This window comes from Rhynchophorus ferrugineus, unplaced genomic scaffold (genome assembly GCF_030347505.1).
Source record: "Rhynchophorus ferrugineus isolate W39M unplaced genomic scaffold, kcgeb_rfMv2 rfM7, whole genome shotgun sequence".
Lineage (NCBI taxonomy): Eukaryota > Metazoa > Arthropoda > Insecta > Coleoptera > Curculionidae > Rhynchophorus > Rhynchophorus ferrugineus.
In genome coordinates this window covers 2,053,840-2,066,988 of record NW_027472586.1, presented here as the reverse complement: position 1 = coordinate 2,066,988, position 13,149 = coordinate 2,053,840, and the positions used below count along the sequence as shown (strand labels likewise).

At 36.2% G+C, this 13,149-nt stretch overlaps 6 protein-coding genes and 1 non-coding gene across 11 annotated transcripts in view; 1 reads left to right on the top strand and 6 right to left on the bottom strand.

Annotated features, from left to right (window-relative positions):
- LOC143200144 (leucine-rich repeat flightless-interacting protein 2) overlaps nt 1–966 on the bottom strand; it is a 46,051-nt gene extending 45,085 nt beyond the window's left edge. Inside the window, exon 1 of the mRNA XM_076410532.1 lies at nt 686–966. The gene's annotated coding sequence lies outside the window, so the exon portion shown is untranslated. The remainder of the gene's footprint in view (nt 1–685) is intronic.
- On the top strand, nt 936–2,902 carry LOC143200153 (uncharacterized). Its single transcript, XM_076410550.1, has 2 exons — nt 936–1,310; nt 2,619–2,902. Exons 1-2 carry the CDS (start codon nt 1,174–1,176, stop codon nt 2,746–2,748), a joined length of 267 nt encoding a protein of 88 aa, XP_076266665.1. The 5' UTR covers nt 936–1,173; the 3' UTR covers nt 2,749–2,902.
- A 979-nt stretch (nt 2,903–3,881) lies between these two features.
- Nucleotides 3,882–5,144, bottom strand: Sec20 (vesicle transport protein Sec20). The gene is made up of 4 exons (XM_076410312.1): nt 4,962–5,144; nt 4,683–4,855; nt 4,423–4,627; nt 3,882–4,359 (listed from the first exon to the last, which is right to left on the bottom strand). Exons 1-4 carry the CDS (start codon nt 5,040–5,042, stop codon nt 4,147–4,149), a joined length of 672 nt encoding a protein of 223 aa, XP_076266427.1. The 5' UTR covers nt 5,043–5,144; the 3' UTR covers nt 3,882–4,146.
- A 212-nt stretch (nt 5,145–5,356) lies between these two features.
- Nucleotides 5,357–7,840, bottom strand: LOC143200055 (hexosaminidase D). Its single transcript, XM_076410311.1, has 7 exons — nt 6,801–7,840; nt 6,374–6,688; nt 6,211–6,324; nt 6,058–6,147; nt 5,895–6,008; nt 5,562–5,842; nt 5,357–5,507 (listed from the first exon to the last, which is right to left on the bottom strand). The coding sequence occupies exons 1-7, from the start codon at nt 7,414–7,416 to the stop codon at nt 5,421–5,423; spliced, it is 1,617 nt and encodes a 538-aa protein (XP_076266426.1). The 5' UTR covers nt 7,417–7,840; the 3' UTR covers nt 5,357–5,420.
- On the bottom strand, nt 7,723–7,842 carry LOC143200388 (U5 spliceosomal RNA). Its single transcript, XR_013006717.1, has one exon. It is a non-coding gene; the product is annotated as a U5 spliceosomal RNA (small nuclear RNA).
- Nucleotides 7,843–8,132: 290 nt separating this feature from the next.
- LOC143200238 (mpv17-like protein 2) lies at nt 8,133–9,165 on the bottom strand. The gene is made up of 3 exons (XM_076410633.1): nt 8,786–9,165; nt 8,493–8,731; nt 8,133–8,431 (listed from the first exon to the last, which is right to left on the bottom strand). Exons 1-3 carry the CDS (start codon nt 9,021–9,023, stop codon nt 8,270–8,272), a joined length of 639 nt encoding a protein of 212 aa, XP_076266748.1. The 5' UTR covers nt 9,024–9,165; the 3' UTR covers nt 8,133–8,269.
- Nucleotides 9,166–9,669: 504 nt separating this feature from the next.
- Nucleotides 9,670–13,149, bottom strand: part of LOC143200137 (uncharacterized) — a 66,008-nt gene continuing 62,528 nt past the window's right edge. For all 5 annotated transcript variants that reach the window (XM_076410510.1, XM_076410508.1, XM_076410512.1 and 2 more), the window contains exons 4-5: nt 10,212–10,380; nt 9,670–10,149 (exon numbers count right to left, since the gene is read on the bottom strand). In XM_076410510.1, coding sequence (XP_076266625.1) covers nt 10,072–10,149; nt 10,212–10,380 — 247 coding nt within the window. In that variant the 3' untranslated portion in view covers nt 9,670–10,071. The remainder of the gene's footprint in view (nt 10,150–10,211; nt 10,381–13,149) is intronic.

The window sequence follows — 13,149 nt, the reverse complement described above, 5'->3', positions numbered from 1 at the left end:
GCTCTGTTTGTAGTGGATGAAAACATTTAAACAAAAAGTTGTTTTAATTGATCCATTGCAAATTCAATTTTAGTGTGACAGAAGACTTACGGTGAATCTGCTTTATCAAAAATACGTACATAAGAGTAATACAGTGCATTGAAAAAAGTCTCAACGCTTTCAAAATTTCTTGGGTTTTGAATCATAACAGCGTACCGTATTATGAAGATACTATAATCGTAATTTCGAACCAAACACTTTAAATATATAAGACCTGGTGATCTAAAAACATTCCATAACTCAAGAGCAAACGTATTTCAGTCGACTTGGTGGCGCAGTGGTAAAGGCGATAGGACGGTTCCGCTACTGTTGCGATAGCCGCGGGTTCGAATCCTTGGTGCATGGTCGTAATTTATGTTTGTGAAAAGAGGAGACTTTAAAAAATATGTTTTAAAAAAACGTATTTTAACAATCCAGATCCTCAAAGACAATTACTAGGGCTAATATATATTAAAGGAAAAAATTAATGCACTATGTTATGTACTATTACTAAGCCTTTCGGTGGTAAAACATTTATCAATGATGATGATGAAGACAGCGTGCAGGAGTAACGTCAAACAACGTCAACTTTGTAACCAACGGAGCAAAACTAACAAAATCCGACAAAACCAACCAGTGTTCAGAAAAAAAAAGAGAGTTATCTTACCACGTCTCTATCGAAACCGCTGTGGTAAACTGAACAGTCGAATTCGTCGTTTTACCCAAAAAAATCCAAGTTGGCTGCGCGATTCCCGGCGTCCCCATACGATATTCATCCCATCGCCCTCATTTCGAATTCGGTCACCGAATCGGAATACGAAAATAGGCTGCGGCCGAGGGGTTTCACATCTCTTCGTTCATCATCCACGCGACCTTAACATTTCCCTAGCCCGAAACACCACGGAGATGATAGCCGAGCGCTGTTGATAAAGAGAGAAGGAACGAAAACAGCAACGGCGTGCAAGAGCTCGAAATAAATGAGGCGCCCGATGATTAATCTTGTGACGCGTGTTATTTGTCCGTTGCTCAAGAAAACATACAATTTGGCTATGGTATAAAAGAAGTTCCAGCTAGTGACCATCCGATCATTGTCCAAACAGACTTCCGACCGAGTACGGTGCCTCTAAAAATAAGTATCACTGCACACGCGGCGCCATGAAGCTCCTCTACGTTATCGTACTGATCCTGATGGCGGTTCTTCACATCGACGCCCATCCGGAACCCTTCCTGAGCAAATTGTTCGGTGGATATAGTTCTGGAGGATATGGGGGAGGATACTATAAGAGACCCAGGTATTTTTCTCATTCAGTTTATTATTGTACCAAGATCATTATTAATTTCAACATAAATCTGACTCTTAAACTCATCATCACAGATCACTTAAACGCCCTACACATACTGATCATTTCAAAAAACAAAACTGTAAATAAATAAAACATATTCCACAATATTTCCCTAAAAATAATTTATTTGATTTTTCTAAACAATATTTCTTTAAATAAAACAGCAACATTACGTGTATTTCAATATTATGATGTTAAAACCCCAACTATTATACGGAACTGTATTAACATCATAGATAAAGAAACCTACCGGCTAATTTTCCTTATTCTACTTAAAGAACATCGATATTATTCATCGCTATCCCATTGAAAACTCGAATAAAACCGTCGTTTTCCCTTCCGGCGCGTGTATAATATCCATCTAGTAAGCTTATAAATAAAAAACAAATTAAAACGTCAGTTTGGACAGCGGTCCGTAACCATCAAACTTTCTGATAGCCGTATCGGTATCGTTTCGTTTTACGAATAAGATCGAGTGCTCCTTGAGCCTTTCATCTATTTTTCAATTACATAAGGTCACAATCGGTCCTGACCTATTTGCCCGGATTATCTAATGCAACAATACCGCGATAATAATTGAAGTGATTGTACGAAATCGGTGGGCTTTCTCTTTAAAAAAATCCAGTTAATCGAAAAATATAATAATAATAATAATGGTAAATAATGCTTATAATATTATGTAGAAAGTATTTGCGCACACAACAACAAATTGGGCATTTCGTGTCGTGGTTCATGACTCTCGTGATGTAAGTCGAAATTGTTTCTCGGCTAACTAGATGTTGCTCTACGGTAGCGTGCCTTATTCTATCATGAATGTTTCGGACGGGTGTCAAAATTATTTGCGCCTACCCCTAGTTTGCCTTCAACCAAACATACCAGTATGTCTTATAATTTAACATATTTGGAAAAAAATTTGGATTTATTAACACGAATTATGTTCTTAATTTTTAGTAACAAGATTTGATCCTCATTCGACTATGGGTATTTAACTGTATTTATAATGTCGTATATGATGACAAGTAACATTATTGTTGTCATGACAACGGAGAACCAAAAACCTCAAAATGAAACGCTTAAAATATTTTGTTTCCGTTACAGATTTCAAATTAAAAACATATAGAATGACAATTCATCAACCATTTGCCGAGTTTTGTGGTCACAAACATACGAAAGCTAATTTTTCATATCCAAATGTATAGTTTTGAATGAAAATGAATGAAAAAATTAATTCATGTGACCTTTATTCATGTTCCTCAGATCCTATGGTCGCAGTTACGAATACGGGGACGGTGGCGGCGGCGGTGAAAGGTACAAGGCGATCTGCCGTGTTCACGCCGTCGATTCTCTAGCTTTTCCGGGAAGGATAGGAAGACCAGTATGCCCTTGATGGATGGATTACAGACACTTATTCTCAAGAATACTTCCCAACAGACTGTTATTATTTTTAGGCATTTAATTTTAAGCGAAATTGAGCTAATTTGATTTATCGGAATAAACTGAGGTACTATATATATTAATAAAAATAAAAAAACTAAAATATTGTTTCGATTTTTTGAATTTTCCTCACGCATCTATAAATATTTTATAATATATTATCGTCATTTTTTCATTACTATATTTTTTGGAGAAATACAAAGAGATAAGACATAAAAGAAATTAACAAAAAAAATGCCTTCACCATTTCTTCGTGAAAATATATCACTGTTGATATATAAAGAAAAACAACACATTTTAATTGTTAATCAAAATACGGTTTCTAATCCAAATGTTGTATCTAAATGCTAAATTGTTGTTTTGTTTTTTTTTAAGTTCCCTCATCTATAAATATAGTATAATATATTAATTGCGCATTCGCCATTTTGGAATTACAATATTTTTTGGAGAAATATAAAGAGACAGGACATAAAACATATTATATAATTAAAAGTTGCCAATTCAATTTCTATTTTTAAAAGGTTTAAAAGATATTTATACATAATGCGAGAAATTAACAAAAAAAGCAAATGGCCTTCACCATTTCTTCGTGAAAATATATCACTGTTGATATATAAAGAAAAATAACACATTTTATTTGTTAATCGAAATCAAGTTTCTAATCCAAATGTTGTATCTAAATGCTAAATTGTTGATTTATTTTTTTTAAGTTCCCGCATCTATAAATACTTTATAATACATTAATGTCGCATTCGCCATTTTCGCATTATAATATTTTTTGGTGAAATACAAAGAGACAGGACATAAAACATATATCATTTAATTAAAAGTTGCCAATTCAATTTCTAGTTTTTAGGATTTTTAAGATATTTATAAATATTGCGAGAAATTAACCAAAGAAACATTGCGCATTCACCATTTCATCGCGAAAATATTTGATATATAAAGAAAAACAACACATTTTAATTGTTAATCAAAATACGCAGATTGTAGGTATATATAGAAAAATAACGCATATTAATTGTTAAAAGGTTTAAAAGATATTTATACATAATGCGAGAAATTAACAAAAAAAGCAAATGGCCTTCAGTATATTAAAGTAGTATTGGAAATATAAATAGTGATCCCGGTAAACACGGAAAACCCAAAGTACAATATATAATAACTATAACTAGAGGATATAACATTAACTATATATTTCACACAGCCTGACTAAATACACAATGGCCGTTAACACCGCGACGTCACTGCTGCAGTGTCGGCAGCAACATGGTTGGTTTTTAGCGTGAGGGATTTCGGGTTGATCACGACAAGGGATGCGACAAAACTCCGGCACAATCCGAGGGAATGATTAAAACAATCTCTTTTGCACTATATAGACGACGCAAACGACGAAAAACAAGAAGGCAAAAAACATCAGCACCTTGTCTGTCAGTTCGCGCCGTCCATATTTATCCAAGAGCTTTCCCGATTGGCTGATGGCGCCTGACGTCACTTTCAGTTCCTCCCGAGTGCCTAATACCGTGTCCGACGATGTCACCAGGCTGTCAAGTGTTTGAGCGCTCTTCAATTAAAAAAACGTATTGTTGTAGCCATATCTGATGCATTTATTATCCATAATTATTACCTGTTTAGTAGTTTCGGCTAATTGTCTGCTAATATTGAGCAACTGATCGGTTACATTCGAGCTCATCTTCACCATAGCCTCCTTGTCGCGTTTGTTCCGTTGCCGAACCTCGTTCTCACCCTTGGGCTTAAACAGCTCCTCCTTGGTACCTTTCTCGATGGCCAACATGGATTTCAAATTCGCCTTCTTGAAAGCATCCATGGTGCTGCAAATATCGTCAATACAACCCAACGATAAATCCTCATCATCCGTCTCAATACCTCGCCAACTGTTCCCTCTCTAAGACCACCTCTTTCAGCAGTTCCCGATCCCTATGCTCCTTAGCGATATCCCCGAACTTGTCGATCAGTTTCCTCATGGTGGAAATCTTCGAACGTCCATCACTGTTCAGGCCGTGCAGCTCCGACAACGGCCCTGTACACGCGTTTATGTCCTGCAATCGGAAAACGAAGATTTGACGTTTGCCGAAAGAAGAAGAGCGTGACGCGTCAAACGAAAACAAAATCGCCCGTGTTAAAAAATATATCTCCGTTTTTTACCTGTATTATGGCCTTCAGCTGTAAATGCTTCTCGGTGAGGTCCTGTCGTAAAGTTTTTAACACGAACTGAACGGAATCCATGGCATTCGGGGTTTATTCGAGCGAGATCCCGACAAGATTGTTTTGAAAACGTCCCTGGAATGTATTGCTGGTCACTCTCGCATGGGTAATGGTGAGATGGCGCCACGCGGGTTATGTACATTTTATTGCAGTGACGTGGCGCCCAGTTCAATTATATAACATTTACCTTGTCTGGTTTCAAGGCATTTGAGCTCGAAAAAGTGTATTATTATTGGTCGTATCGGATATCTATGTTTTTTAGAAATGGGGAATGTTTGTGAAAAACTTGCCAACCACGAATTAATATAGTCTTTCAAGTGAATAAAACCAAAATATTTGTTTTTTTAACGTAATTTTAATGAACTACAAAAATTAACCTAACGAGGGATATAAAATTTTCTAAAGATCGGTGTTATAATCTAGTGGTCGTCTAGGCCACGACTCTAGCTTCAGTAAGTCTTGTTTTGCTTTCCAAAGAACTTTAACCTAAGCGGAGAGTTCATAATTTTTTTAATTAAAAACTATGCTGTTGTACACTACCTGCTCTTCAAAAGGTTTGATGTATGTTTCTATCCATTCACTGATAGTATATTTGTCGTAGACCTCCCGCATAGCTCTGGACATATTGTCTTTGATGAACTGGAGTTCGTTTCTAATTTTTCCTAGTGGCATCAGTACCGACTTGACGTATTGGGAATTGGAGAAAGAATGAGCTATGTTGTACCCATTGAGCCAGCCTTTGACTCGTGAATCTTCTATTATTTCGTCGTATTCCTGCTGGAGCTGATGCAAATGGATTGCATATTCCAATATCTCACCGCCTGAAGAAGCAATGTGTTAAAGGTCTTTTGACAGTTACTTATCGGGGGATACCTGGAAATCTGCACTTAGGGCTGCCGAAAGCCGAACCGATTAAACCATAGGGCTGAGAACAGTCTAGTATCCTTGCGACTTCTGTTGGTGGCCCGATGAGTGAATCTTTATGACCTAAAATGCTTTATGAGTAATGACTGGTCACTTATAGTTGAAGTGGTACCTATTAGAAGTCGTAGACTCATCGCCAACGATGGCATTCCGACAGGTAGTAGCTCGCACAAGACGGCGAAATGATCGTACCGTTGCCAACCTTCAAAAGGCATATTCTCCGTTTCAGACCACTCTCAATGCGCCCGAAAAAAGTTCTCCTCACCTGTTAAAATGATCCCCTGGAAATGCACCTTCTTTCCGTGTTCCTTCATCACCGATATCCAACTGCGGTGATTTTGGACGTAATGATTCACGTCTGATACGTATTTATTACTGCCTGAAAACCCTTGTTCAGATACATAGCACGTTTATCCACCTATAGTCACCTATGGCGCCCTTAAAAGCACTAGCCGCCCAAACATTTGGGAACGCCTTCACGTACATGTTCCATAGACTCGGTCCCAGTTCATCGTACACGTCCTTCCGGTATTGCCAGACGACCGGCTCGAAGTCGGATCCCAGTCGGCTCTGCATGATGTTAGTGTAGTTCAACAAGCGGAAATGGTCATCCCAGGCCAGAATTTTCATACTCGGATGTATGTTCTTGATCATTTTTATCACGGAACCGATGTGGCCCAGATAAAGCTCGCTTTTCGTCTTGTGATTGTCGATCATATACTTCCGGCATCTTTGGCAACTACCTGAAAATGCGTTAACCGTGAAATGGTGAATGCTATTTGTTATGATTATGAAATGGCGAAGGTGACTTATTATGTTTATGAAATGATTGAGGGACTGATACCATTAATTTACCTATGTGAAAGACTTCGTCCGATCCAATATGAATCATGTCACTATCTGGATGGGCGTCAATAACCTGTTCTATCATCGTCTGCATAAGAATCAGTGTTTTCTCATAGCTGGGGCATATGGCTGAGGGATAATTCCAAACTTCCCTGTAGTCTTTGAACTCATCCAGTTTCAGTAAGAATTCCAGATGCCCGAAGGTTTGTATCAGAGGGATGACTTTGAGATTGTTGTATTTTGCCAGGGTGTTGATGGTTTGGATGTCTTGAAGACTGTAAGCGTTATGTGCAGGGATGTTTTTTAACAACGTGCCGTGGTAGGGAAACATGTCTTCGTATTCAATTAAAATACCTGTGGCACCCAGCTTCCTCAATAGAGGAAATAGTTTCGGGTAATACGATATCTTGGGAGGTGCCCCCTTCAAGTCCAAGTGTACAATTCGTTCACTAATAACCATAGTTGGTGTTCGAGACACCAGCTTGCTGCGTCGACCATGCTTCGGACTGGATTTATACGTCGTAGTGGTGTACTGAAGGAGATACAAACAGCAAAAAACCACGGTCATTATCACGCACAGGGCCCCAATCAATCGGCATATACGGATGTCGTGTATGGGCTTCATTTCACTAAGTTATCTTGTTGAAGACTGTCGTAAATGTTTTATCATAAACATTATGCGTGCATTCATATTTACTTCTTGTTACTGACCGAAATATTTCACATCCTTGAACTCTACTTTGTAAAATCTTAACCTCACATTACGGACGGGCGTTTCTTCTTGTTTATACTCGTTTACGAGGGTTGAAATTAAAATTTTACGTCCGCTCTCATATAGCAGCACATTTCCCATACTATCAACATTTAATCACATTTGAGCATACTAACAACCAATAACAACCGAACACACTCTAATTTCAATTAATAAAACCGCCCCACCGAAGTAGGGCTAAAGAAAAATTCCTTACAGACTCATTTAAATTGACCCTCGCCACGGAAATCTTTAGTAAAAGGCGAAAGATTTATTCGCTCTGACGAGAGTCCAGAGTAACATTTGAGACATGAACTCGTGTATTTCAAATAAGAAAACAACAATGAACCAGTAAAATGTAACTTGCAGCACCCTCTGTCGTTCCACAGCGTACTAAACTTGAATTAAATTATAATATAATTATATATTCTTAATAAAAATTATTTCAATTATTTGAAACTAATTGGACGACAGAATATACGCTTGTTGTTATAAATAGAAAATTTGAGGGTTTAGTATTATTAAAGGTTGAGAGATGGAATTATTAGGGGACCTGATTAGAGGGTTGCCTATACATAAAAACTAAGAAAAACATTTCCAAAAATTTATTCGTCTCACATAAATACAGAATTAAATTTCTCTAGTGTCGCGAACGTTGGCATGGAAACAATAAGCCCCTCGATTACCCTGGTTTTTTGATTTTTCGATTAATTTTTCTTTTAATTTGCTAGGTGTCTCCCATTTTTAAGTATTTGACATCTTTGTGCTTGATGTAGGAAAGGAAAACGTTATAGAACATTGTGACGGCATTTATGTAAAACACCTGGTATTTGACTGGTACGAAATAGAAATTAATAAACTGCGTTGGCACCCAGACACACCAATCCATCTGTAGAAGAAATGGGATGAGTTGGAATGAAATTAAATGGGTAATGAAGAATTTAACTCACTACATATACGTCAAGGAATTTTGCGGTTAGTTCCTCATTCATCTTTTGAACAGATTTATCCTCCAACAGCCCCATCGAATAGAAGAAGGTCGCTATGCAGAGAGGTGACATTATAAACTGGTCCAGGGCTATTTTCTTGGTGACAGTTGTCAGATCTCGCTTTGGCATAACCCTGGCGATATATAAATAATAGTAATGGTGGATGGGACCTAAACCTAGCCCTACTACGAACATTCTCACTAAAATATACATAAACGTCATATAAAACCATGTTTATGTTGTTTTTCCCTTACACATTCTGCCATAGTCATATCTTTTTGTCAACTTTCCACGACGATACTCAATTTCCTGCTCACATATATCACCCAACCACATCAATACTCCAGAACTGATGATGTTTGTATGTAACAGGTACTTCCCAAAGACCAGGGAATTAATACTTTTCACGGAGCTTCCGCTGCCACTCGCGGTGGACATTTTCCTGGTGGCTAAACGCCCCAAACATCGTAAACATTGACCTAGCTTCGACATTTTTCTCACTATACTATCGAGCAGTAACTGGGGTTACGTCATGATGAATGTGATTTCGTTAGGGATAATCGATCCGAATATAGTTCGAAAAAAACCTTGAAAATTAATCGTTTGTACACCTTGTCTAATTGCACGTCGGATTTGAGTGATAATTTCAAAATCATATTGACAAATTCTAGGAAAAAATTATGATGTCCTATCACTCAGCTGATTGTGACAGGTTGAATGTTTGGTTATATAGCGCCACAATATACTTTTTAATTTATGTATACCCGCCATCAGTCAATATCTTTTGTCCATATATATTATAACCACAAAATATTGAGTCTGTCTGTGTTGTTATTATAACATATTTTAGAATTCTATAGATTAATAATATATTTTTTATTAGGAGAAAAATTTAGGCAACCAAAGATTTAACATTGTTAATTTTAAGTATATTACAAATTTTTACAAGGACAAGGATGCAAAATCTGACATCCATATATGTCAAGATGTTTTATAGGAGAAAAAATAAATTATTTTGGGACAAATTGTGTGCCAAAAAACCTTGAGAATATAGAATTAGAATTTTCTATATATTTTGTGTTAGAGACGTCAAGACTAGTAACACTGGTTGCCTATTTAGGGTCCATCTAATAAAACATTTATTTTGTACAAAATATATTCCGTTTTCTCAACTTACAACTAAACACAGTTCTTAGAACTAGGTACACAGTACACTACAGTAGATTCACCCTCGTAACTAAAACTAAACTGATTCCTCCACGTCTCGATATTTATCACATTACATATTGATTAATAATTTAAATTTTAAACGAACAGAACACACAAAAGACATTTCCGTCAAAGACATAGATTTTCCTGTTATCTCTCCATACACTTACTATGGCTTATATATATATATCTATATATACTTTTATAACAATAATAATATAGTAATTTGTTGAAGCTTAGTTTAACCTTATTTTCGTTCTTTGTAAAAATATATATGTTTTTGTGTAAATGTAAAATTCGATTGTTATTGGTTGATGTCAGGTATGTTTTCTTATTTCAGTTCGTTGGTAGCTTTCAGCTTCATCCTCGCTTGGAGGAACTCTTTGTTGATGACCTTGTCGTCTTCGTTCTGAAAATAAAAACAAACATCATCCAGTGTTCAGTGATAGGTTTTGTTTTGTCTAAGCCTACCTCGACCTGGACAGGTTTCTCGATCCTTTTCGCCCTGTCTGCTATGACCTTCTCCAGTTCGGGTACTTTGGCGGCCGTGTTTGTCTCCAACTGTTTCTTCGCGATGTTGTTCTTGTGCTTATCCAAAGCTCTTTGTAGTTCGGTTTTTTGGTTGAGGACGTTCTTCCCGCTGGAATTAAATAAATAAACGGGATAATTATAGCGTAGCGGTCTCGCGGTTTGTGGGTTGTTCGATAAGGAACGACCGGTTGGTTGGCGTCCCACACGTAAGAGGGCGTTCTTGGAATCTTACCTGGGCTGTCGATTGTGTAAAAACATCTAGAGTGCAGAGGAAGTCGGTTATAAATATTTGTTTTAGTTTATTGCGAATTGTTTTTGCTCTGCGTGTTTTTAATAACACATTAATCACATTTCAGCATCGACAGATAAACTGTGTACGTGGAAATACAACAGGTTTATCATCATTTTAATCAGGAATAGTGATGCATTGCACCAAACTGTGGTAAAACCTGTTTGTTTGTTGTTATTCTAAATATATTCAGGAATGTCTGGTAGTTTTTACTAACCTGTAATTATCTGAACGACAAAAAACTTGGAAATTGCAAATTTTCACGATTATATAAATAAAAACTCAAAATATATTTATTTTGAGATATCCAACAAAAACTGATTTTTTGAAAATACACTTGAATCCAAAACTAAAAATTGTATGAAAGCTATTCTACCACCATTCGATTTGCCGTAAAATTCATTATAATCCATGTAATTTTCATTATCTTGGGATTCCTTGAATGAAAATGGCAGCAAAATCCTTGAAAATGTCAAATATTGCAAATTTTGACGACTATATTATATGGAAAAAGTGGCACAATTTGTTGCCTCTAGGATGAAGATAAAACTCTCAAAATAACGAAAATCCATGTTGAATTGCTTTAGAATTGATAGTTTCCAAGTTATTCAGCAAAAACTGATATCCTGAACAGAAATGACAGCAAAAAAATTTAAACTGTAATTGAAAAATCTGAGACTTCGACATTATTGAAGCAAAATATTTTTGTTATCACCACGTATACGATCGGTAACAATAAAGGGCGTGTGATGCCTAATAAATATCACCATAAAAACACACCGAACAGCAAAACAACTGATTACATCATGGGATGCGAGTCTCTCGACCTTTAACTGTCAGTAATTAATGTTCGTCTCTATTGGATTTCGTTCTGCGAGATGGAATGGATGCCATGCGGATACGGCCTTTGTTCGTCATCATCCAAAACGGGGACTCGGCGGATGCAGCGGACCCTTTTTTTCTTCGCCAGCCGCGTTAATTAATCATTTTTTCCACCGCCGTCTGGATATAGGTTACGTATGTCGGTCGGTTGAAGTATTTTTTTCGGTTATTATGAATTCGCTAATATTACGCACCACATAACGTTTCATTTACTTGCATTTTTCGGGAACGGAATTTTAATACACAAAAATTCAACTGACGTTTTATCTGTCAGGGACATTACCATGGAAACCGTTGGAATAATGACCGTTGCTATGGCAACAGTTGCAATTGTCACTGTCAGTTTTACTTTCAATGTATTTTCTTGTTGTATGTTAACATTTTATTGTAATATTTCCTATATCAAATTTAAATATATTATTGACTAATGTAAATATTAAAATTTACTATATATTATTGACTAATGTACTTACAGTAAATAAAGGGTGAAATTATACTGATTCAATTTTGACTAATATAATATCAGTTTTAAGAAGAATAGGGAGGTTATGATTGAATAATTATCACTTTCTAATGTCAAATTCATTTTTGCGAAGATTGTTTTGATGTAGATGTTTATTTTATACCTTAAATTCTAAAATGGTATGTGACTTAGCAATTTAAAACCTTTTTTTGCTGTCAGATATTATCGATTGATAGATATTATAGATTGTGCTTTATCTTTTGAACATACTCTACAAAAAATTTGTATATAAGCATGTAGTATATAGTAAATAAAATCAATATTTATGTAATATAACCTCCAGTATTATTGCTTTGCGTATACATTGCGTACTTAAAAACCGGTAATGACTTTCCTGTACACCTGATAAAACAGAAACTATGATGCGCCATATACATAAGTTATGAACTCTAACGAGCGCCTTCGCCATCCATACCAATCTCTCGTCATCCCCAACAAAAAGACCCTCGTGGAAAACTGCGCTCTAATGAAAATTTCGTAAACTATTCAGCGGATGAACGTGCATCCGAATTTCCACCGTCAGCACCGAAGCTCACGTATGACGGCGTCATTAAAACGAAACAAAAGCGGATATTAAGAGCCGGCGAAGACAGGGAGAGTGGGGGACTCGAACCAGGCCAAGTGCCTCTTCGACCGGCACCTCTTTTGTTTCCAGATTCTTTGGGCTGACGCCTTCTTTTGATATCTCATCGCTATCACGACGTCAAACAATTTTCTCTCCTGTATTAAAAACTTTATGGACTAGAAGAGTATAATGGAACGTCACAAATTGACAAACAAAATAGGAAACATGATCGTTAGGATAGGCAACTTCTTATTCAAATACTCGGGGAGGGTATCTTATATATTTGTTTTTTTTTTGCGCAAAAATAAAAACAATTTACAAGCTGGATATATGGTACAATTAATTATATTTTAGGCTCACGTTGTATATTTTATATTATATCGGAAGTATTATAATGGCTTAACATTGACAAGTAGGTAGCGTCAATTCTTCGCTGTAAGCATAGAGTATCACTTTTGTATAAAAAATAGGTAGAATATAATCAGTTTACGAGTAAAAACGAGGTTATGATTCAGTGACAATCACTTTCCAATGTAGAAAAATTATAATATCAATATTTGATTTATTAATATTTATCATCAATTCTAAAATAAAGTTAGGGAGTGAATTGATTCATTTT

Coding starts and splice junctions, on each gene's coding strand:
- LOC143200153 (XM_076410550.1), top strand. CDS start 1,174: ATGAAGCTCCTCTACGTTATCGTACTGATCCTGATGGCGGTTCTTCAC. Junction 1,311..2,618: donor GGATACTATAAGAGACCCAG/GTATTTTTCTCA, acceptor CATGTTCCTCAG/ATCCTATGGTCGCAGTTACG.
- Sec20 (XM_076410312.1), bottom strand. CDS start 5,042: ATGGATTCCGTTCAGTTCGTGTTAAAAACTTTACGACAGGACCTCACC. Junction 4,628..4,682: donor GAGAGGGAACAGTTGGCGAG/GTATTGAGACGG, acceptor CGATATTTGCAG/CACCATGGATGCTTTCAAGA. Junction 4,360..4,422: donor TAGCCGAAACTACTAAACAG/GTAATAATTATG, acceptor TTTTAATTGAAG/AGCGCTCAAACACTTGACAG.
- LOC143200055 (XM_076410311.1), bottom strand. CDS start 7,416: ATGAAGCCCATACACGACATCCGTATATGCCGATTGATTGGGGCCCTG. Junction 6,009..6,057: donor GAGTCTACGACTTCTAATAG/GTACCACTTCAA, acceptor AAAGCATTTTAG/GTCATAAAGATTCACTCATC. Junction 5,508..5,561: donor TCAAACCTTTTGAAGAGCAG/GTAGTGTACAAC, acceptor CTCTCCGCTTAG/GTTAAAGTTCTTTGGAAAGC.
- LOC143200238 (XM_076410633.1), bottom strand. CDS start 9,023: ATGTCGAAGCTAGGTCAATGTTTACGATGTTTGGGGCGTTTAGCCACC. Junction 8,732..8,785: donor ATATGACTATGGCAGAATGT/GTAAGGGAAAAA, acceptor TGTATATTTTAG/TGAGAATGTTCGTAGTAGGG. Junction 8,432..8,492: donor AATTCCTTGACGTATATGTA/GTGAGTTAAATT, acceptor TTTCTTCTACAG/ATGGATTGGTGTGTCTGGGT.